This window comes from Hakea prostrata, chromosome 6 (genome assembly GCF_041222555.1).
Source record: "Hakea prostrata isolate BN-2017 chromosome 6, UWA_Hpros_2, whole genome shotgun sequence".
NCBI lineage: Eukaryota > Viridiplantae > Streptophyta > Magnoliopsida > Proteales > Proteaceae > Hakea > Hakea prostrata.
The window spans coordinates 30,934,159-30,958,260 of record NC_142605.1 but is presented as its reverse complement, the minus strand read 5'-3'; the positions used below and the strand labels follow the sequence as shown (position 1 = coordinate 30,958,260).

At 37.8% G+C, this 24,102-nt stretch overlaps 2 protein-coding genes across 7 annotated transcripts; one reads left to right on the top strand and one right to left on the bottom strand.

The window, feature by feature from the left end:
• The first annotated feature begins 9,130 nt into the window (after positions 1-9,130).
• LOC149013328 (18S pre-ribosomal assembly protein gar2-like protein) lies at positions 9,131-17,778 on the top strand. 6 transcript variants are annotated; one of them, XM_089159003.1, is made up of 7 exons: positions 9,131-9,262; positions 10,330-10,408; positions 13,333-13,451; positions 14,045-15,123; positions 15,790-16,208; positions 16,304-16,460; positions 16,875-17,778. In XM_089159003.1, the coding sequence occupies exons 3-6, from the start codon at positions 13,442-13,444 to the stop codon at positions 16,410-16,412; spliced, it is 1,617 nt and encodes a 538-aa protein (XP_089015129.1). In that variant the 5' UTR covers positions 9,131-9,262; positions 10,330-10,408; positions 13,333-13,441; the 3' UTR covers positions 16,413-16,460; positions 16,875-17,778. The 6 variants fall into 6 exon arrangements, with proteins under 6 accessions (XP_089015129.1, XP_089015127.1, XP_089015126.1 ...); XM_089159001.1 differs by having other exon boundaries at positions 16,870-17,778; XM_089159000.1 differs by lacking the exon at positions 16,875-17,778 and adding an exon at positions 9,800-9,893 and having other exon boundaries at positions 16,304-16,857.
• Positions 17,779-19,955: 2,177 nt separating this feature from the next.
• LOC149013327 (dof zinc finger protein DOF5.4-like) lies at positions 19,956-21,601 on the bottom strand. Its single transcript, XM_089158814.1, has one exon. It carries the CDS (start codon positions 21,296-21,298, stop codon positions 20,381-20,383), a length of 918 nt encoding a protein of 305 aa, XP_089014940.1. The 5' UTR covers positions 21,299-21,601; the 3' UTR covers positions 19,956-20,380.
• Positions 21,602-24,102: the final 2,501 nt, after the last annotated feature.

Below are 24,102 nucleotides of genomic sequence, written 5' to 3'. Positions count from 1 at the left end.
AATAAGCAAGATAAAGGCTGAGTTAAATTTTTTATTCTTAAATTTGTTAGAGAAAACGGAGTTCCAAATAATCTAACAAAAAATAAAACTAATTCAACCAACATATCATCTTTAAACATAATTTTTGTAGCTTTTGTAGGATTTTCAGAATTTCTATTTCATCATAAAAATCGATTTCAAGAATTTCTATTTCATCATAAAAATCCTTAAACATGAGATTTTTTTTTTTGTGTAAACGGGCTTTATTAAATCGGAGGATGAAGATATCAATATGCCTCAGCAAGAGTCAAACCCACGACCTCTTCACTAAGAAGTTTTCGTTTCGAAAAAAAATCATTTGCTGTGCACATCTCCCTATTGTACACAGCAGTGCGACACGACAATGACACGATGACACGTGTCGTATTCTTAATAAACGACTCAAATTAGAAAACAGGTTTTAAGTGAAAATAACCCATCTTATGACCTGTTTGAACAAAAAATTACCCGTTTATAAGATCCGATTTTAAATATGGTTATCCAAGATTTGTTTCCAAACCATCGTTGCTGCAACTCCATCTTCTTCCCTCTTGTTTTTCCATCTCTTTCGATGAATCGGGCACAAGGAAATTGTTGTTTCTTGCCAGTCCAATCACAGTCTTTACCAACAAGAACACCAAATAAGTGTTGATGTCGCAATCTCTTCCATGGATCTGTTCTGTAAAGAGCTGTTGAAGCTCTGAAAAGCGATTTGATGAATTCATGAGCAATTCCATCTAGCTTCAAAAGACAGATTCCTGAGCTAGGGCCAAGCCCAGGACCGTAATCAAAATGGTGCTTGAATCTGGTGTAGAGATTGTTCAAATGAACCTCTATGGCACTAAACCCTCTCCAGTTTTCAATGTAGTCTCGTCAACAAATCCCTTGTAACGGTTTGGAATTTCAACTCACCAGCAAAAACTCAAGAACCCACCACCGCAAAAATTGAAATTCTTTCAGAATCTTACCTCAAATCGAGCATCAAAGCAAGCATCCCAAAAACTCGGCCATACTACCTTCAATTTCTTAGAAAGAAATTATCAATTCCCAAGCTAAGGATGAGAAATGATTGATTTGATCTCATTGTTGAAAAGAAGATGGAGTTGAGCGAAGAAGATGGTGTTGCGAGAAGGATGAGAGAATCTTGGAAACAAATCTTGGTAACCATATTTAAAATCGGATCTAATAAACGGGTAATTTTTTGTTAAAACGGGTCATAAGATGAGTTATTTTCACTTAAAATTTGCCTTCTAATCTAAGTCGTTTATTAAGAATACAACAAGTGTCAATTTGTGGTGCCGCACTGCTGTGCACAACAGAGGATTGCTTTTCCGTTGGTTTCAACCATTAGAATAGCTCCTGCATTGGCCTAATTATGATATTTTAGAAAATATAGTTTAACCATAAAAGAATTTATTCTTAATTGGTCTTTTTATTAAAAATAGCTTCGATAAAATCGGAATCAATAATTTAAATGAAATTTATCATCCTTAAAATTATTATTATTATTATTATTATTATTATTATTATTATTATTATTATTATTATTATTATTATTATTATTATTATTATTATTATTATTATTATTATTATTATTATTATTATTATTATTTTGTAGAAATGGAGAATTAAGATGGAAGTATTTTTTTTAAAGTCACGAATTAGATACATATGTTTTGTATTATAACTTTTTCTTTGAAAAGCTTTCACGCGTCAATGGGTTGGCCAATCTCAAGACAGGGCTTGTCCGGGCCGACAGGATTTTATTGACCCCGCTAGTTCTATACAAATATTGGACTAATTGGAGGAGTATGTAAGGCCTTGTTTGGTTACATGAGTCTGGAAATTTCAAATATCTAGAGATTTCAAATCTATGGAGTTATAATTTATAAAATTAGATGTTTGGTTGTGAAATGAAATTTGTGAATTCATCCTAAAAAATTATTTGATCGACGTGATTTTTATGAATGTGTAAATGTATAGCTTTTTTGAAATCTTTGGATTTCACCCCTTACCCATAAATCTACAGATTCACGTTTTTAGTGAAAAAAATCATCTGACATGCGCATCTTTCAGGTATCTAGAGATTTCACCAATCTATGGCATGTGGAATATGCTAAACAAATGGCTAAGATTAAAAATCTGATTTTAATTGAAAGGACCCAGTTTTAAGACTCATTTATTTAATACCCGCCCTTTTGCCCGTTTGCTTTTTCGTAGCTCCTTCAGTTTTCCTCCTTCTTCTTTTCTTCTTTTACTTTTTCTTCTTGCTTCTCTTCTTTTTTCTCCTAATGACATTGTATTCCTAAAATCATCTTCAATGGTGCACCCATGTGGATCGCTAACCCCGCTCCACATCTGCCCAATCTGGGTTCTTTTTTCTTTCCCACTCGCTTCCTTAATGTGATGGATAGGATCCGATCCTATCCGCATTCTTTATAGAATTCTTTCAACATATTCATTATGAGTCGAGCACATCGAGACTTAGCATTTGTTCCCTTTGGTGCCCGGGGAATTCTGGTGTGTCTTCTTTGCTGTTAACTTTGTTTTCATTATTGAGTTCTCAACCAGAGGATGAAGATGGAGGACGGACTCCCAAACGTGTTTGAACTGGGTTTCTAGAAATGGGTGGATATTTAGTAAATGGTCTCAAAACTGGTTCCTTCACTTAAAATTAGATTTTTAATCTTAGCCATTTGTTTAGCATATTCCATGTGGTGCGTTGTGATGAGCGCAGGAAAGATGTGCAAGCGATTTTTCCCGTTTTAGTGTAAAAAAATGAATCTTTAGATTTCATGAATCTAGAGATTTTTACAACCAAACAGGCCCTAAGGTAGTTGGGCCTAAGCAATCCATACATAAACATGTTGATCGAAGCCCACTTATCTCCTAAATAAAAAAAAAAAATTCCCACCTATCTAAACCTAGAGGAGGAGCCACATAGGGGCGAGGCCTCACCTCCTCTTTTTTTTTTTTTTTTTTGATTATTTCCTTTATTTTATTTCTTATTTTCTCTTACTCTACATGTGAAACACCACCATTTAGTTATAGATGTCATTCTTAATCATTATCCAACAGTTACCATTAAACTCCTATTTTTAAATAGGGGTGTAAATGGATAACCGAAATTCGCTTCCAAATTCACATCGCATCCGTTTAGGGGTATTCGAATCCGTTCGATTACTAATAGGATGTGAATATGGTATACCCCTTTCTTACTGATTATTATCCGTCCGATAAAATAATCCGATTAAGTTATTTATTTAGATTTATTTTTCTTACTTTTATAAATTTTATACCTATGATATTTGACTATATTTCTAGATTTTCTACTAAAATAACTACCAAAGTTGTTAAATTCTTAAATTTCAAACCTAGTCCTCACAAATGAAATGGTGAAGATGTAAACAGATAGTCGAAAATTGTATTCAATCTGTATTCATGCTAATTTAATAAAATCTACTTAAGAAAATAACTATCCGATTATCATCCGAATCGGACTAAATCAGTCAGAAAACCGATAGGATATTATCCTAATTCATCCGAATAAAATAGGATGCCAATATGGTATTACCACTGTACGATCCGAATTTGGTCCGTTTACACCCTTACTTTTAAAGAACAAAAAGTTTAATCTTATTTAAAATCTAACTTCTTTTTTTTTTTTTGGTAAAGATAGCACTTCATTCATAAAAGGAAAAATACAGATAGATGCATGAAAACACATGGTTCGGACCAAACCAAGGAGCGGAAATTGACCAAATTGTCATACATGTAATAAATAGGGTCATCCAAGCTAAGGGATAGGTCAAACCCAATGAACACCCTTAGAACGAAAATTGTAACAAATACAACAGTAATTAAACACCAACACCTACAAAAGGATACACACCACAAAGGCACAAACTTACACGCCACAAGGGCGAACACAAAACATGCCACAAGGGCGGACACAAAAGTAGCCACAAAAGTGGAATTTTGGTTGTCGGGTTGTCGCGTTGGTAGCATCAAAATCTCGGAGAAGGTTCTTACCTGCCATTCGACTTTGCCGTAGAGGCGTACCTGTAAAGCTTGCCGCAGAAGAACTTGTACTCCAGATCCTGGAGTTGTTCTGCAGTATGCACCAAAGTTCGCTGCAACCAAGGTTTTTTTTTTTTTTGGGGGAGAATGGAGAAGTGGGAAAGAGATGAAGTGAGGCAATGAGAGAAACTGGGGAAAAAAGAAAAAAAAAAAAACAAATCGAAGCCAAAACTTCAGATCTGGGTTGTCAAGCAGAAAAGAAGAAAATGAGGGAGGGGAAGAGCAAAGTGAAACACCAGATCTGGTTCCTCGGCAGGAAAGCAACATATCGAAGAAGGTAGAGACAGGACAGACGGGAGAAAAGGAAGTGGGAGAGATAAGACTGAGACGGGAAAGGAGACGGAGATGAAGAACGTAGGGACAAGAGAGACGGCAGAGACGGAGGCGGGATGGAGAGATGAGACAGAGACGGGAGAAAAGCCAGAGACGTAGAACAGAGGGACGGGAGAGGAGCAGGGGAGGCGGAGAGACTACGAAGGCAAGTCTCTCCGCCTCAAATGGCGCGATCTGGATGTGCTTCTCTTCCCAGGTTGCAGAGTCTAAGGGCTAAACCTTTTTAAAATCTAACTCATGATTCATAAATTTCTCTCTATTTTATTCACTCATATATTCATTTTTATTTATTTTCTCCACAATTATCAAGTATTCACTCTCTCTTTTTCTTTTTTTAAAGAAAACCACAAAGGGATGAACCAATTCAGTTTTTTTTTTCCAATTTAATTACTACACTAATTATTTTTTTAACATTAAATTGAACTTTTTTATTTTTATTTTAACATACAAACTTTGATAGAAAACCCTGAACGCCTACTAATCCTTTCTTGTAAAGGAGAATAATAAAAATTAGTAAATTCTCCTTTGTAAGTGTTTGAGATGAGTTAACAAACAAGACTTAAGGTGTGTTTCTTCTTCCTTTTTCTATATAAAGAGAAAAATTGATCATTGATGACTCTAACAGTTTTAACACTAGTATTAGTCTCTTCGTTTTCTATCAAAATGTGTGTGTTTTGTTGACGACTTTGTGAGTTCTACCTTCGGACGTTCTTTGCAAGTAGATTCCTTTAGAGTGCATGCCATTGGAATTGAGGAGTTGTTGTATCTTGAAGATGATGATGCCAATGTCAAACCCAGTCTGCACTATAGAGGGCATTCAAATACCTTAAAGAAAAGTATTATTTTGTACTTCTCAACTCACCCTGTTCGAATTGTTGTTGCTATTATTATATTGTTTCTTTTGCGAAACACAAATGCATTGTGGTGTTCTTGATTTCTTCTTCAACTTCTACAAAAGACGTGTTTCGCCAAACTAGATAAGTTTTATTTCATCAATTCTATGGTCTTATACTTGTTGCCCTTGTTTGATTTCCAATATTATAAGCCACTAGAATTCGGAGCATTTCATGCCTTAGCTCCTCCTGGGGCTGTTGATATAGAGTGAGTGCAGCTCCTGTATTTAGTGGAATCCTTCAAATAATAAAATCTTGTGAGTGTCTAAACCAGTTAAACACCATGGTGTTGTTTACTGAGAACATTAAGTATCATGGAGGTTGATAAATTATAGACCTCTTGGGGCTAGGTTAGTGGAGATCCTCCATCCAACGCAGTAGAGTTCTGTACATAAAATCCAGCCTCATAGTGTTGAGTTCAGATCCTCCATCCAACGCAGTAGAGTTCTGTACACTCTCCCACTTCTTCACTATAAATTAGAAAGTGGTCAACATAACATAAGACTCATTGGGGGTTCTATCTCTAAATCATTTTGTTAAAATTCAAAAAATGAACATCACCTCTAATATGCATGGAACTTATTTTCGCCGAAATTCGGTGATTTCGCCCCCTGGCGAACCGAAACTAGGGGGCGAAACGAAACTTTCACAAGTCGCCAGAAATCGCCGGAAAATCGAAGACTTTCCGGCGAATCAATGAAAAATCAGGCAAAATTTCTGCAATTCGGGCTCGTCACCGTCACCCTTTTCTGTTTTCAGCGAAACAACAAGGGTTTTCAGGCCTAACTGCCTAACCCTCTTTGTGTGAAAAAATAAAAAATAAAAAGAAGAAGAAAAAGGAAACAACGTCATCTTCACCTCCGATCTTCTTCAACCTGAAACAACAAAGGGTTTTCATGTTAGCCGTAATAGAAGCCTAACTGCCTAACCCTCTTTGTGTGAAAAAAAGAACAGAGACAGTAATCTTCAACCTCCAATCTTCTTCAACCTGAAACACAGAACAAGTAAATGTGAAGAGAAAGAAACGCATAGACCAGAGGAGGGGTTTTAATAGAATATCAGGGAAAATGAGAAGCAGGGTTTGAACTTCGAATTTTATCTCATTTTGGACGAACTTTCAGTGATACTACGGCAAAATTTCGCCATATCGCCAGGTTCGCTGAGCAGCGAACTTTCGTTCCTTGCTAATATGTAGTAAAAAAATCTAAAAAAAGTAAAAAGCTTTATCCTAGTAGAGAATCTAGATTCCTAAATTTCATCATCCAATTCTAAATAATCAAAATATTATTATTTAAAATATTTTAATTGTTTTCCACTCAAAAACCAAACACATGCAACATCGTTTTATATCCTATTCTAAATCATCATCGTGCATGGCTATTGATTTTAACATGAATAATTAAATACTTCAATTAAGATTAATTAATATGTTAACTTATTGGACCAGCTAACTTTGGGGTGAGAGAACATGTAAATTAAAGATGAACATTAAATTCAGATATTCAATCATTCTTATTTTATACTTCAGCTGACCTCCATTCAACATACCCGTTTTACTTCACAATTTCTTTTCTAAAAAATTACAAATTTGGGTGGTTGAAGATTATTTGTTCTGGGAATTAATTATTGAAAATTTAAATATTCGATTTTCGCATTAAGGCAATCCTACTTTTTTGATTTGAATTAAGGCAATCCTACTAATGGCGTTAAAAATGGTTACTTTGACTGAGAAAGTCAAGGAGACAACATTCAAATTCTTTTATGTATAAGAGTGATGACAAGCAATAATGGTGAGTCACAAAAGATCAACCAAGGTAGGTCCTATGGTTTAATTTTATTTACCGACCATATCATTGTAAATTAAACTAAAAAATATAGAAGATGAAATAGTCTAACTTTGAGGGGTAACTCATTTGCTAAAAGATCAATAATTCCACGTAAAAGGTTAGAGTTCAGATTCACTAGGGGCCAGAGGCAAAACCTTGCCTATATTTGAAATAGTCTAATTTTGAGGGGTAATTCATTTGGTAAAAGATCAATGCTTTCACGTAAGATGCACTAGTTCAAATTTGCTAGGGACCAGAGACAGAATCCTGCCTATATTAATTATAAAAAGATTATTCTAAAGATATAGTTAAGGTGCATGTAAGATGGCCTAGATGTACCTAAAAAATAAAAGACTAACTAAACTAGTTTGCAACTGAGGCAGCCTTCTAAGATTGGTAATTAGCTCAATTCTATTTGTTGGTTGGCTTTGTCCATGAAAAAGGTTGATAAAGTTGCAAAAGAAACAAGAAATGCAAACCAGCCTGGAGGAAAAGAAGGAATACAGTTTTGAAATGACAAATGTGTGTTGAAATAAAATAAAGTCATCAAATCTTTCAATGCTCATAGGAAAAATAAAAATAAAAAAGAGCTGAGTTCTTTGAATGCTTTTGTAATGACTGTTTGATACGGGAAGTTTGTACCCGATTTTACCCGGACCCGACAGGGGCTAAGTTGGCGTATCAGTCGATAAATTTCTCAGTTATATCCAATTGAAGGTTCCATTCACTGGACCTATATGGCAACATCACCTTGAATGAAAGGGCAACCATGGAGAAGATCGGACGGGCTAACCAACGGGGAGGCCGGACCTAGGCAGATTAGGCGACCACCATCGGGGAAGCCTGTCTACATTCATAAAGGTAATCCACACACTATTTAAACAAGGATTCACCCCTCCGGTAAGCAACCAACTTATTATGAGAAAACTCCTGTATAGCTATAGCACGAGATCTAAACCTGATTATTGTTTGACTTAGCCATAGAGGCAGTTGCCCGACATCTTAGCTGGCCCGCGTCTAACCTTTTTCTAGCAGAACTCATTGTCTGACCATGGGAATACACACAGGAACTCGTATGGCTAAGTCGGAATCACAATCAGAACTAAGACATCACTATTAATGCTGTGAAAAAACATAAAATATTAAAAAATTATGTTTTTATATTTGAGAACCGATTATACGATTTTTCTGACATTGATGAGATATCCATCTAATCAATCTCCAATTCTATAATTAAGTTATGCTGTTAGCTTTCAACTTTGGAACCATTCATCCATTAGTTCATATCAGATGACCTAAAAGGTGCAACCTTGCGATGCTATCGACTTTTAATAGAATATAATATTTGATGGTGATGCATGGTGAAGAGATGTGAGAGGAACACAATTCTCTATTTGTGGTCGTTCGCAAAATAATATTGTGGGCCACTGTTGACGGGACACTTGGCAGTACAAAATTATTGCGACACGAGTTTTGGTGGGGACCGCTGCCACCGTGTACGTTCATGATTATACACGGACGGTCAACTCTAAAGTGCGCCGTGGGATCAGTATTGTAATTTGTATGTATCACATATTACAGACACTCAGACAAACGCTGACTGATTTTAAGGAAAATGATAACATCTAGTCAAGCGTTGAAACAGGGTTGTTTTTGTAATATCACATTGAAATTACTTTTTGTTGGGTAGAGATCCAACAATAAACTTGTGGTTCAGCGATACCGATACACGTGGAAGTCCATAAATGCAAGATCATGCGAAAAAGTGAAATTATTAAAAACCCAAAAAAAAAAAAAGACCCCCGAGCCCCGAGGAACCGCAACGTCTAGCGAGGATTTAGATTTCGGATACACCCATCACGACACCAGACCGTGGGGTCCAGCTCAATATCCAGAAAAAAATAATATTTACAATTAAATTAATAATTTATTATTTATGTGAGCTGTTCGGCTACTTCTGGAGTTGAACGATATCACCTAACCATTTTCGTGTCACTCTTCTCCTTCAACTGTTTCTGAGTTCTGACACAGAGAGCTTTAAGCCGACACACAGAAACTTCTCTACTGGCGTTTTCGTCGTCGTTTTTCATCAGCAGCTAACACTATTTGCAGGTGAGCTTACTTCCAAATTCGTCGGAATTATGTTTTTTTTTTGGAAGAATTTTCGGAATTAAGTAGCAGTTGATGTAGCTATGTTAAGATCTCCGGTGATCGTCGGAAATCATGTCGAAGAATTGCCATACATTGATTTCTATAATTTCTGTCTCGTTTTACGTACTGGAGTGAGACCTAAGTAGGAAGCTTCTTAATCATTTTATATAGCAAGAAAGTTTTGCTCCCGGAAAAAAGCAAGATAACCGCTAAAATCGAGGCGTATTTAGAGATCCCATACGATCTCAGATCCGTAATCATAGAAATAATAGAATCAAATTTTTTTTCTTCTCTTGATATCTCTAGTATATCTTCTCATCGAGAAAAGAAATGACGGAAAATCTCTTGCTTCTCATCGAGTTTCAAACGGTGTTTTTCAATTTAATAGAGTTCAGACACTGTTCTCATCACGCAACTCTTGCAGAATCTCACTCGTAAAAATTCAGGATTTCTCTTGATTCAATGATGTTAATCTGTTGCATTGCATTCGAGTACCAGGAGCTCGGATTTTCGGAGTTCAGAAGAAATTAAGAGTCAAGTCCACAGTAGCAGAAAAAGAGAAAGTTGAAATGGAAAGGTTAAACATTTTGCGGTAAGAAGGGTGTTGAAGGAAGGTTATTAATTTCTTTGTCGCGTTATTTAATGCTGGAACCTGCCGGATTAGTAGGGCCTTCTGGCTTCTGGGATAGCCGTTCCTTAAAATAAATGCTGAGATATAGTTATTGACTTTTATTACTATCTTCTACTCTCTTTCTCTCTGAACCCAATGTACAGTCTTCCATCAGTCGAGCTTTGATATATCATTTTCTCGCAATAATTCCGGTGACGATGTTTCTTACTTTCTTTATCTACTGCAGTCTGAAATTGAGCTACCTATGTGGTCACTCTTGGTTATTGTTAATATTTTTTAATTCTGGATTTTCATCCCTGTAGCTTGATCTTCTTGCCCTGAGCGGCTCTGTTTCTTATGTTATTACTTTTCCGTCTGGTGCTTCTAAACTTTACTTCTTTCCCTATCCTTTATGCAGACCAAGGTAATATAGGCTGTCCTTCATTCCGAGTCGGAGCTGTAGAGGAAAAAGGTCGACACCTTTGGACTACTAAAAGGTACTTTGCCTGACACTTTTTTTTTTCTTTTCTTCGTAAGTTGCAAGGTTTTGGATCTAATTCAGATCCATTAACCATTGTCATCTCGGTTTTCACGAAACCTCTGTATGAGTTCTGGGAGCGACCTCATGGGTTAGTTAGTTTTTTTTTTTTTTTTTTTTTTTAAATTTTTTATATGGTGCTTCTCTAGAAACCCTACTCGCTGAATGCTGTTTAGATCTCACCAGAGTGGGTTAACGATGAGAAACACGGAGCAGTGCAGATTGTTAAGAAGGATCCTAATTGGATGTTGGATTTAAATTTTTTCTGTTGTTTAGCTCTTTAAGTTTCCCTGACCTTTCTGTAAGTAAATCCTTTTCGGATTATATCTAGTTTTATTCCTGAAGAAAGGCCAATAAGCCAGAAATTTATTTGTTTTTGGTGTCAGAAGTATTACTTCATAGAGCGCTTGATTGTGTTTTCTACATTTTACTTACTGTAGCTTGAATTCAGAGTCCTGCCATTTATCATGACTTAATTGAAAATAAATAAATAAAAGGCCTCCAGTTGAATGGTTAGTCCTTTTACGGACTCCCTTTTGTCCCTTGGGTTGGTTCTTGCAAGGCTTGCTGGAATAAATGACTATTCTGGAATCCCAGGACACATTTTTGTTTATGGTTCTTTATTGTCCTGCTGTAACTTTTTTTTGGGATGAATACCTTGTGTAATTTAACATATTCTTGTTTTGCTTTCTTGGTTGTATTTGAGTATTTCTTTGATGTGACTTCTTTTAGTTTGGATTCATTTAATTCAGATGGTACCCTCTCGAGATTCTAAGCTTTTTTCTGGGGGGGGGGGTTGTCTTGGTGTTAAGAGGTGCCCTTATGTGATTCATCGATAGGCAGTTCATGTTCCAATTGAATATGCTTGAAATGCATAGATCCAAGCTTCCCTGTTCTTTAAATTTAATTCATTTGTTTACTGAAGTAACATAAAATACAGTTCCTGGTTACATGTTTTCCTCACAATAATTATCACACCTGTCCTTCCAGTTCTTCCTAAGTTTTGGTTTGTTTCAATCTAGAATTTGTCTCAGTTTTGGGCTGTCATTTATTATTCTTCATTAGGTGTAGGGAGTCTTCATGAATGTGATTCTCTGCGAATGCATTCGAGGCATCCAATAGAATCCATCAAAGGTGGATTCTACATGGTGGATTCCATCTGAATTTTTAACATCCTTCACAGATGCACATGTCCATGAAGATTCACTGGACTTCCCCTCAGCCCTCCGGGTTTCTAGTAACCTAACCCTAGAAAGTAAACAAATCCTCTAGACTCAAACCAGTCTATGTTTATTAACCAGAAATAGGTGGTGGAACAGAATATCAATACTGGGTCAGTTGATTGGACTTTAAAATTAGTTTGAGTAACAGATTAAGCCGGGTGGTTTAGCCCTCCAAATCAGAGCTAATTCTGATTGCATGATGTAAAGTTATGGACGGGTCACTGAATTAGAAGGTAATATGTTTCAGATAAACCAGCCAACAGTTGGACTACAACTTTGGACTGATTGAGGGCTATTCAAGGAGAAATAGAGCCCTGAATTTTACTCAGTTCTGAATCTCTAACGGAAGATTGCAGAGTTACAAGCTGATAGTTGTAGCCACAGTTGTCACGGCACCTAGGCGAACCAAGGCATTGGGAAGGGTAAAAACACATGGTGACACCAACTAAGTGGACAAGGTGGCCAAATTGGTAAAGGCGCCTGGACAAGCAAGTGATGTGGTTACAATTAGGCGAACCAAGGCATTGGGAAGGGTTAAAGCACAAGGTGACACCAAATAAGTGGACAAGGTGGCCAGATTGATAAAGGCGCCTGGACAACCAGGTGATGTGGTGACAATTGTCATTACAATAACAATGGTCTCTAGAACAGTCTGCGGCTGATGGCACTAGATACGAGTCTCTGCAACTTCTGCTGTGATGCCAAACCTAACTGAACTTCAGGTCGATGGAATCTCCTTGATGGTTTTTCTGAGTCCCAAATATCAGTGGAAGAAATTCTCTGGCTGCAGGGATAACCTGCCTCTAATCAGTAGTAATGAAAAAGAAGGTTAAGGAAGAGAAGGGTGATTGAGCAAGGGAAGGGAATGAAGTGGGATAAGAAGGGTTTGCTATCTCAGCCATGCCATCTCACCCTTCTTTCATCCTCTCTCTGGACAAGGGGATCGAAAAGCAACTTCATTCGTCATTCAAATCATGTGGGACTCACTTGGAGTCTTACACTGTATAGGACTTCGTTTCTTAAAATAATCCATGAAACAATCTTGCTGCTTAAGTTACTCCAAGTTACTTGTGTGTTAGACACAATTACAAAGAGAGTAACAGAAAGAATTAAAAATAGTAACTTCTAAATAAAAGCTAAGCCTAATAATCAAATCTAAAATAAAAATATAAAAATAGACAATATGCTGGATTGTTTCTCCTCTACTTAATCTTGTCTGGCCCTATGTCATCTTCTGGAAGCATTCCACACAAGGTAGTATGGTTGTGACATTGTACACATGAGCAGTAACTTTGTCTGAATTCTATTGGTCCTTTTCTTCTTCATTGTTTCATGATATCACCTAGGTTTATTGTGTGTTTTGAAACTGTACATATTCCTCATGCATAATTTGAAGGATTCGTATCTCACTAAGGGAATAAACTATTTTCAACTTAGTTTAATTTCATCATTTGATTGCTGGATTTGATTTTTGAAAACTAATTGGTTGTCTCTGATTCAAATGTGCAATGAAAATGACCATATTTTGCTAATGGTTTGTTTTTCTTTCTGAATATTTTCTTACTTGTGAGTTGATTAGGGATCTGGCTAGTCATTTTCTACCGCGAAGTTCAATTAATCTCAGCAAGGATATGAAAATAGTTTGTTTCCTTTCTTACAGGAGCGGACATCGATTCACCTGGTTGATGACATCTGCTAGCTGTATGTTTCTTCAAAATGATTCAAGAAGCTGATGTAATTTAAGGACAGCCACTTAACTTATATAGACCATGAAACTTGGTAATTTTCTGATCTTATCTGCAGTAAAGATTAGGGCAGGGGGGAGGGGGGAAATCTAGGCTTGATCCTTTCTCTTTAATTAGTTTTTAATTAACATGTTTAATTTAAGGACCTGTAATCATAATCCTCCACCTGTGTTTCTCTCTTCTGTCCTGAAACTTCTACATATACCAAGAGTTAGAATGGGGATGATTGGCTTTGGTAATATTGGTTGTGCATTCTTTGTGTTACATACGGGGAACGTTATAGAGCTTAAACTTTAAGTAGCTAAAGATCCAACAAAGACTTTATTTTCTTCGGTGATTACTTCCCTGGCATTATTTCTACAATTTATGGATCCAAGGTAATGTCAGTTAACTTTAGATGATGAAATGTAAGGTGGTTAGTTGATAGATACAGTTAGTCCTTAACTTCCTGGTAAAAGTTGTGACTATCCAGTATGTCACTTTTGCACCTTATGTGTAGTATATTCCTTACTCTGCTTCTCTTTTCTTCCTATGGTAATACCTTTTACTGTACAACACCGTGCAATATGTAAGATGTTTGGACCCAGAGTTCTCCTAAAATTGCATTTGGTTTAAATGTGACTGCAGATACTGAGCACATGCATGATTATTCAACTCCGGTTCACAAGCCTGTGCCCAAATATCTTGTCAATCCTTTTGAGATGGGGGATTTACATTCGGAAAATTTAATCTTTATGGAAGATGAATTCAGAATGCCATGCGATGTAAAGAACCAGAATTCTCTGAAGGATGTAGAGCAGTTACCAAATGAGAAGTCCAATGATGACAACATGAGGAAGATACCAATACTCAATTCTGTTGAGAGGGATGATTTAATAAATGGGAGAGGATGCAAGATTGAAAATTGTGTGGCTCCTTGTACAATTTCTTCAAATGAAGTTGAATTGTTTGGGAAAGGAGGGGAATGTTACACTGACAAGACTGTTATGGAATGTGAAGTGCCTGAGAAACTTTCATTCTTTAAGGTGGATGCTTGTCATGTGGTTAAGGACATTTGTGTTGATGAGGGAGTGCCTTCTCTGGACAAGATTATCTTAGAACATTGCCAGGGGGATTTGGACTTCACTGAAGTGAGCAAGAAAACAGCTGATTACCCGTCACTCATGTCAGATGAGATGAAATCTTTGATTGGGCACCATCACAATATGGATGTTTCTAATCAATGTGATTCTAAGAGTTTAGTACAGCAAAGCAAGGAAAATAATGCTGAAGATGATACCTCCCACAATGAAATTAATTCATTGAATGAACATAACCTTGGTGAAGAAGTTAATATGCGATGCTGTTCTAACAATCAGTTTCAGAAGGAAGAGGCAATTATTGATACCAAAGATGAGATCCCACATGACAAGGGTGAAGGAGTAGTAACTAAGGATATGCTTTTGTCTGAAAATCAGGAGAAAGAGAACTCCCACCCAGAGTTGCTGCAGTGTGACAAAGGCCAGACATGTTGCGGTCAAGATCAGCTCTGCAGTTTGTTGCAGAAAAATGGAGAAAATGTTTACGCAGATGATGAAATTAAAAAAGGTGTATCTGATGATATTGTCACTCTAAGCGCCCTTTTGTTGCAGGAGGTCAACGTTCAAAATTCTGACCCTGCATCATCCAATTTTAGTTGCAATGAAGATCAAGAACAATCTAAGCAGGTAACCTCTTAGCCATGAAATTACTTTATTCTCAATGTACATGTACGATTGAAAATGACACATTATTTTGGAATCTATTGACTGTTTGAGCTGTCTTCGTCCATTTTTCTGGAAATTTCTGCTGAATATGAAACCTATATACACAATCCTATGCTAGAAGCAAGAAAACACCAAAGCTGCACAGGGGCTCCATTCTTCTGATCATCTGGGTTCCAGAGTTTCTGGCATGATTTTGGAAGACAAAAATTAGAGCGTAGGGTACTGTGCCCTACCTTGGATGGTAGGGCCTCTCCACAGTCCGAGCTCTGGATGGTTTGTCCACAACATTGTGCAATGATCCCAATTAACCATTGATGACTGTTTGATTTAGGATAGCCCTATTTTTATCTTGACCATCCATGCTAGGAGCAATTAGCATTGTACAACCTGCACCTTCAAGATTATGCTCTATCACTTTCCTCCGTTATTTGATGCATTGTCTATACCGATTCCATTTATTTTACAATGTACTGTTGACATACAAAAGCAATAGATGACAAAGTATACATTCTAGCGTATGGCTATTAGTTGGTCCATAAATTGTTATCTTGATATGTACAGAATATTTGTTTGCGTGAAGTTATTTTTCCTTGGCATAGAATGTGACAGATTGTTACTGGAAAATAGCAGGAGGAGATTAGTAAAGAGCCATTTGCAGCACACCATGCTGTTTGTTCCGTCGCCGAAGAATCTTGTGAGAGCAATTGCATCAACAATTCTGCATTTGATGGTAAGGTGGAGAGTGGAAGCATCGCTTACAATTTTGTTTCTCCAACAACAAGCAGTAGAGAGGGCAGCCCACAAAAGGTTGACAACCAAAATTGTCTCCACGCTCAACCTGGTGGGCTTGAAGATGGAACATTAGATAGCTTAACAAATTCAAGCCGTGGTTTTTTTATTCAACATGGTTATGGAGAATCGAGTTTCTCTGCAGTGGGTCCTCCATCAGGTTCAATATTACACTCAGGGCCAGTACCAAATTCTGGTAGCATTTCTCACCGGTCAGATAGCAGCACAACCAGCACTCGTTCCTTCGCCTTCCCCGTGTAAATTGCCATCATCGTTTTCTTTCAGTCTCTATTTGTCTTTTACATACTGATCTCATGAATAATAACTTAATTCTGATTGTTGGCAATTACAGACTAAATCCAGAATGGAATAGCAGCCCAGTCAAAATGGCAAAAGCTGATCAGGGACTTTTCCGGAAGTACCGGAGTTGCATGCTTAACCTTCTCTGCTGTAGATTCTAAATACTTCTTTTCACCCGCTTAGTTAAAGCTCAAATATACATCATCTAGGTAATATAGTTCTCATAATTATTTTTCATCCCTTCCGTGTTTTGTGCATTGGGTTCAAATTATAGTGCTTCGGGTTGTAGCTTGGGACGTGCAAATTGAGATGTAATTTAAATTTAGCAGTATCATTGTCATAGTCATTTTCTATATATCAGATTAATTTCTTTCTTTTACTAAATTATTCTTTTTGTCATCATGCACATAAGCATTTGGCCAGGAGTCATTCATTCTTTTTTTTGGTAAAATTTATAAGCTGTCATATCATGTATAATATTATGTTCTCCAAATACTAAATATCCTCTTCTGGTTGATGCTTCAATCCTCATGTCTAATATTCTGTCCTGGTTGATAATTGCTACCCCAACTTCAATTATATATGCTTATCTGTACTGCTCCTCATTTTTCATTCAAGGGAAGGTCAATGGTGAACTGTATACCACACACTTGTTCAAAATGGCTGGACCAAGAAGAGGCGGGAAGTACCTCCAGAACACCTTCCACTATCTTAACTGGGAACGACATGTTTGTTGAACCATCAATAATATCTCCCCCTTAAAACACACAAGATCGCACGAAGAGATCTTGGATTCCCATCTTATCTTGTTGGATTCGTTCAATCCAGGTTTGAAAGGAGACAGATTGGAAACAGCCCACCGAAGGCTTTCCTATGGACAGATTTTCTTTTTCAACCACGAAGGTCAATCATCAATGCCGACCAAAGGTATCCACTTCATTACACATTTATGCCAGTCGACATCAGGTTCTCTTTCAGTGGCGTCTGTAACCTGCATTTCATGGCAGCTTACCTTCCTCACCGTTCACATGAAATTTCTAATCTTTGTTGGGTACATCCGTCGCATTCATGGCCGAGGCTTCAACTTTGGTCTGGCTCAACCTTAATTCGGGTGAATTTTTCAATCTTTACCTAACTTCCAGGGCAGGTCTGTTGGGGGCTGAGGGTGACTTCAGGGTAACAGGATCAAAACCTGTTCGTTTTTTGGTTGATTTATTCAGAATGGAGTAGCGTTGGGATCTTCATGCTTTGTGAGTTATAGTAAGGTTGGACTGTTGAGCAGAAGGTTTACCACTGTTGCGTCCTATCCTGATTAGGCTGCCGAGTAATGCAATACATAGAATTCGTTACCTTTAGCCTGCTTGGTAATGCACAGCAGAGAGATGTGCACAGCAAACGATTTTTTCCCAAGTATTCCTAAATCCTAGATGCTAGATGTACTTTTGGGTACCACACTATCTCGAATTCCATCTGGCCGCTCAAGGGATGATCAGTTATGCTATCTGAGCCGTACATGGTACTCTCGACCTCAACCTGGTTATCTGGGTTTGAAAAATTACTTGGGTGTTGTGCATTAATTCGCATATATTGAAGTCGAACACCTTTAAACAAACGTAGAGGTTGGCCAAGATACCATCAATCTCCCATGGGATTAAGGTTAGGAACCCACATCCTGTACGTTTGGACAGGTAACGTGTGTGACTGCTGGGCCCCTGTTCAGGCCACATGTCGTCCATCCAAGGACGGGAAAGGGCGTACAGGCTGCCCGGGCTGGAAGAGGACATTTGTTGTAATGTTAGAGGTTTGGATAGTACCTTTTGTTTTGTTTTTGGGGTAATAAAGTTTCTATGGTACCAGTAGCTGACAAAAGAGCTGCATTCACACTAAAGAGAGTCATAACGAATGCCAAAACGCCTAGCTCTTTGAGGCCGATTCATCCACCATCTTGGTGGGGCTCACATCACAAAACCCAAACCCCTTGGGTTTTGTATGTTACCATTGTAGATGCCCTCACCACCCAGGATACTATGCGCAGTTAATGTGCAATATTGAGCGAATAGTCCGAATGAAATGATGATGAAATCTCAACCATTCAATTTGCATGTTTTTGTTTTTATTTTTATTTTTATTTTTATAACTATACCTACCTATATAGCCACACAAAAAAAAAAGTGGTGGAAGAGATTTTGATCTCAATTACTTCGAAAGATAGTGGCCATAAACAGTACTGAACTTGAACCCCACCACCCCACCCTGCCCTTGCCTAGAAAAGATTTCAATCCATTTACCATGGGTGGAGAAAAACGTGGTCCTTTCTGTTTTGTTATGTTATTTTCATCCATCGGATGGAAACTGGTCCTTACTTCGTTGTGTTGTTTTCATTGTTTGGTTCCACCAACATTGTTTTTTTATATGAAGTCATACTTTTTAGCTAAAACTAGTACGTCTACATAAGCTTTGTCTAATGAACCAGCATTCCCAAATCTTACTCAGAGCTTCGATACCAGATGATGGGACAACAAACAAGAGCAATAGAGATTGCATGGGCACCAACTCGAACTGCTATAGCACCATTTCTCTGAAATGTCTAATCTATCCCGCACTTATTTTTATGTTTCTAACCTCTTATGGAATGAGAACTACAAAATACCCATTTTTATAGATTAGACATTTCAGAACATTTCTCTGAAATGTCTAATCTATCCCCCCTTATTTTTATGTTTCTAACCTCTTATGGAATGAAACTGCAAAATACCCATTTTGCAGAAACTCTCCCGTAACATGCCACTGTCCTGAAAACTGAGATCCAAAACCATGAAAACCAGGAGGGAATAATACAGGTCAATTTAGGCTCAGCTAACAGCAAGAAATGGTGGTCTCAACATGTCCTTTTCAAATTGGCCTAACAAAGCCTCGTGGTCCATTCTGATTAAAAGAACGGTGGGTTTCAGTCCAACCCATCATAATCTCATACCCTATAATTGGAAACATCTTTAATGCTGAGTACTCATGGTCAGTCTTCAATCAGGGGTCGATCAATTCGGTTTTGGTTACCTGGTTTATTTTCAGTTTGACAAGGTAAAACATAGACAATCAAACACTAATATCAAAAAACAATTGGAGAGAAACCCTATCAAACCATAATTGATCCATTTCTCTAGTAGAAAATTTTCAATCAAAATTTAAATTTGCAAGCATGATTTCAACCCAGATATCTGTCATTATCACCTACCCATGAGCGTCGGCATGGTTAGTGGGTATTGACTGATGAGGACCACTCACCATCGTCATCCACTTCAGCTCTCTAACTTTCCTCACTTGCAATGACTGAATGACATTGCAGAAATTAAAAGCTAAGAAGAGAAGACTAGCTCTCCTGTGTGGGTTGAAATATTTCCTCCCCTCCCCATGTGGGTAGAGGACCAGTCTTTCCAATCCTTCCCTGATTCCCCATTTTCACTTTCACCCATCATTTCCCAATCTGTATATAAGTAGATGCCTTGGAGGTGGAGGTCCTTCTCCTCTCTCTCTCTCTCTCATTCAGACATTGCTAGGTGGGGTAGTAGGAAATTCCTCTCTGATCTTCCCCTCATGGGCACTTGGTCCCCACCTCATCCAGCTAATGTCCCCACACCCAACTCCATCCCCACCCCACCCAGCGATATTTATCAACGTACGCTTTCATCTATTGATCGCGTCGTCTTCCAATTAAAACCACGTGGCGGGTAAATGCCTGATGCCTCATGGCCATGACTAAGTGCTGAAGAACTGGACTCAACACAGACCAGAGTTAAAATGATTACAGAAGAAGAAGAAGAAAGAAGAAACAAGAAAGCAGATTGAAACCCACCATTTTCTAATCTTGTAATAAAATTCTCTTCTCACAACAATTAAAATTCAAAGAAGAAACATAAGAGAAAACCCATGCAAGTTAGTTGCAGTATTACAGACACACACACCATGATGAAGCCAGACAAAAAGGGCTAAACGAAAATTTACATAGGGAAAGGGAGGGAGAGAGAGAGAGAGGGAGAGGGTCTCTAATCTCTATATCTTTTTCTCTTCTTTTTCTCCGTTGTTTTTCGGTTAAGAACTGAAAAATGGTAAGATTTTGATAGTGAGTGAAGGTTCAGGGGATGTATAGTGGTTGATCGGTGTCGCTGCATTGATTCTGATTCCAATAAGTTTGATCCACTGAGCTTCCCAAGTTGTACAGTCCTGGATCTCCACTTCTCGGCCAATCTAACTCTGTTAGCCTTTTTCCATCTTCAGTAGCGTTCCTGCCCTGCATCTCAGCCAAGTTGTCCGGCGCCGTTTGATCCATGAAACCTGCCGTTAACTCCGGCAACTTCATCTCCTCACTCATGTTAATCTTCTGGTCTGGTTCTGGGTGGTGGAATCGAAACGGTGATATATCGGAGAAATTAAACCCCAGACACGTCGGATTCGAAGCAGTTAGCAAGCTAGAAAAGCTTCCGATCTCTGGGAAAATCCCACCATCAGACGTCTGCTCGAGATTATCCAACAAAGGTGGCTCGAAATCTGTGTTCAGGTTAGGGTTATGAGAGGGAAACAGACTCGAATCACGGAAATTGAGCAAACCTTCTGTTGCCGCTGTTGGAACAGAACTCCATGACGAAAGCGCAGAAGCTGCCTCATTCGTCGTAGTTGTAGTCGTAGTCGTAGTAGCTGTGTGGCTGGAGCTTTCGCTGCTCGAATGAGAACTCGTTGATTTCATCTCCTCGTTTGGCCTTGAGTTAGCTTTGGTCTTCGACCGCTTCGCTTTCCGGCAACCACCACCGACAGGTACGTTCCTAAGAACACCTCCTTTAGTCCAGTACCTTCGACAGTTCTTGCAGAAATGGCGAGGTTGAGAGAGATTGTAGTTGTTATAATAGCAAAACTTGGTGTTGATGGAGTCACAGCGTGGACATTTCAAGGCTTGGTTAGGCGGTAGAAGACGCGTTCTCCGATCTCCGGCGAAGACTCGAGCTCCTCCTCCTCCTACTCCTACTCCTCCATTCACCATCTCCCGAAAATCTTGCATTTCCAATAACCTCTCAATTCCCCGGCCGAAAATTTCTGTTTCCGGCGATTTTTCGGTGAAAATTTTTCTCGATTCCGATGGATGAATTTGAATTTTGAGTGAGTTTCTCTTTCTCTCTGTTGCAGAGACTCAACAGAGCAGAGAAGAGAAGAAAGAGGAGCAGAACAGAACAGAGCAGAGCAGGGCTGGCTGGGTTTTACAACATCAATATTTGCAGGCAAATATCCTCAACAGTATTGACTGTTCAAATATTTCGGAGAAAAGGATGAAAAATTACAAAATTGACCCTAAAATCTTGATCCGACGACTCGTTGAACTTCTACTGTTAATGCCGAAGAGTAGAGAGGTCGCGGGTTCAATCTTGCTTGAGAGCTGGATTGATATTTGCACTTTCAGAAGATTGTAATCATCTTCTTGTAGAGTCAGATGGTAAAATACTGGTCCAATACATAAACAATGCTTCCGCTCCCTCCCCTTGCTTGCTCCTCTGGTGGAGGATATTGGGGTTTGCTCTCTTTCCTCTCGTGCTCTTCGTTTTGTTCCGGCGATCGCGCGGGTGCTCTGCGGAGGGCCCCTGTCGTCCCGGTCGCGGTTTGGCCTTTTCCGTCCTGGCTGGGTTTGCTCTCCGTTGCTGGCTGTTTCGCGGGTTCTTTTCTTTCGTTTGGATTTCTTACCAAAAAAAGATATATACAAAATATCGCCCTGTTTCTGTAATAATAACAATAAATAGAAGAAAAAAAACCTACGGTTGTGATGGGTTTAGGCAGTGGGCACTGTCTCTCTCTCTTGGGCAAGTGACGCGCTGAACAAGGCCGGTCAGACCGGGTGAAGAGATGCGTTTTGGGATTGGACCCGTACCTACGGTGAGTGGTTGGTTCATTGGATACACGTGTAAGGTGGAGAGATGGGTATTTTCTGGCTTCCACTTATCTTCGTTGTCGGCCATTTTGGTCGTTACCCATTTGGTGAGTGAATGGTGCTTGGAAGAGCCACGTTGCAGAGTCTTATTGTTGGGCAGTGAGAAGTTACGCACCAGGGTCTGGGTCTGGGCCTGGGCCTGGGCTTGGGCTTGTGTAGGCTGGAGCAAGGGAACGGAGAATGGGACAAAGAGGTAACAGGAGCCAGGAGCAGTTGTGGTTAATTTTCGGAAGAGTTAACTTTTTGTCTCCAAGCAGAAGGACGAGATCCTCAGCGAAGGAAGTACTCTGTGCGGTACAGTTCATCGTACACTGTTATTATACCTGTGGGTCCGACTCCAATATCCAGATTTTTTTTATTTTTTTGTATCAGAGTTTTTTTAGTCTGTTCCTTTGGAAATGTGATTCCACTCGATCTAGATTTGGAATTTTGGCTGTTATCTCTCTTTTCTCTATCACATGTTTACGGGACTGTTCACCTATGATTTACTTTATTAATGCTAGGAGATGTGCGGTGGCTTCACTCCTAAATATACGATGGATGAGTATAATACAATTTTTGAGTTCAGATACTCAATTTGCCAAGATAGAAATCTATGGATCCACATCCTCTTTTCACATTTTTTCACTCATATATTAGATTTAAGAACCTCCCACCAAATAGTGTAAATAAAATTCAAATTTATAGGTAGGTTTAAATAAAAATTCAAATTATAGAATTCAAATTCCAATCCATTGCCCATCATGAAAGGAAATACCAAAAAAAAAATCGCCAAAGAAGGCATCAAGATCTTCTGCATCCAACTTTTTCGCTCACAACCCATCTGACACAGATCAAGTGGATGATTGTGTCATGTATACTCGGGGGTACCAAGATTTAATATTGTAGAGCAAAAAATGAAAGTCCAGATAACCTTTCTTTTCTTGGGAAAACACTAATGCTTTTTAGTCATTAATATTTGTGTGGGCTCTTATAAGACTTATTGGATGTCTCACGGTTATTTTATTATATTAAAATACGGACTCACACATTTGAAAAAAAAGATAAATTATTGATAATGATTTTTTTTTGATAAATATAAATAAATTAAAGCAAAAATACAAAATAAAATAAAATAATTGATACATTGACTTCAACCCTTAAAATTAGATGCAAACCAAAATTTTCTTTAATTGGGAATGCAAATAAAAAAAAATAGTAAGAGATGCAAACAAATGGTAGTTAGTTACCTTATTAACTATAGATATTTTATTTACAATATAAAATCAAATAACAAAAAAATACATGAGAAATAAAAAAAAGTAGAAAATATAAAATCAAATAAAAAAAATAACAAAAAAAGATAAATAAATTGATAAAGAAAAAGAGTACCTAATTGTGAAGAATATATTTTTTTTCCCCTAAATTTTCCTTAACCCACTTATATAGAAAGAGAAGACAAAAAATGCGGAAAAAAAAGATGAGAGAGAAGAGGGGAGAATAAATAAGAATTAAGGAGTTAGTTTTTAATTAGGAATGACATTTATACTCATTATTTTACATTTAAAAATTATTCTCAATATGAGAGAATTACAGGGAATTGTAGGGAAAGGAATTACAGACGATGTAAATCCTAAATAGTGATATTTTAATATTTAAAAAGAAAAAAAACTAAAAAAAAAAATCATGAGAGACAAGAATTGAATATACCATGGTGGAGGAAATCCAAATTCTTAAAGAAGAGGATTCCGATTAATGTGATTCGCTCTATAGCGATAGAATGTCTTATCACAATTTCTAGGCTTTGATTTCATATTATTCTGGCCTCTATTGTTATACGTGAAATTTCTTGGTAACCATGAGATCTAAATTAGCCTTAAAAAATATCGAAACAATCTCAACAAAAA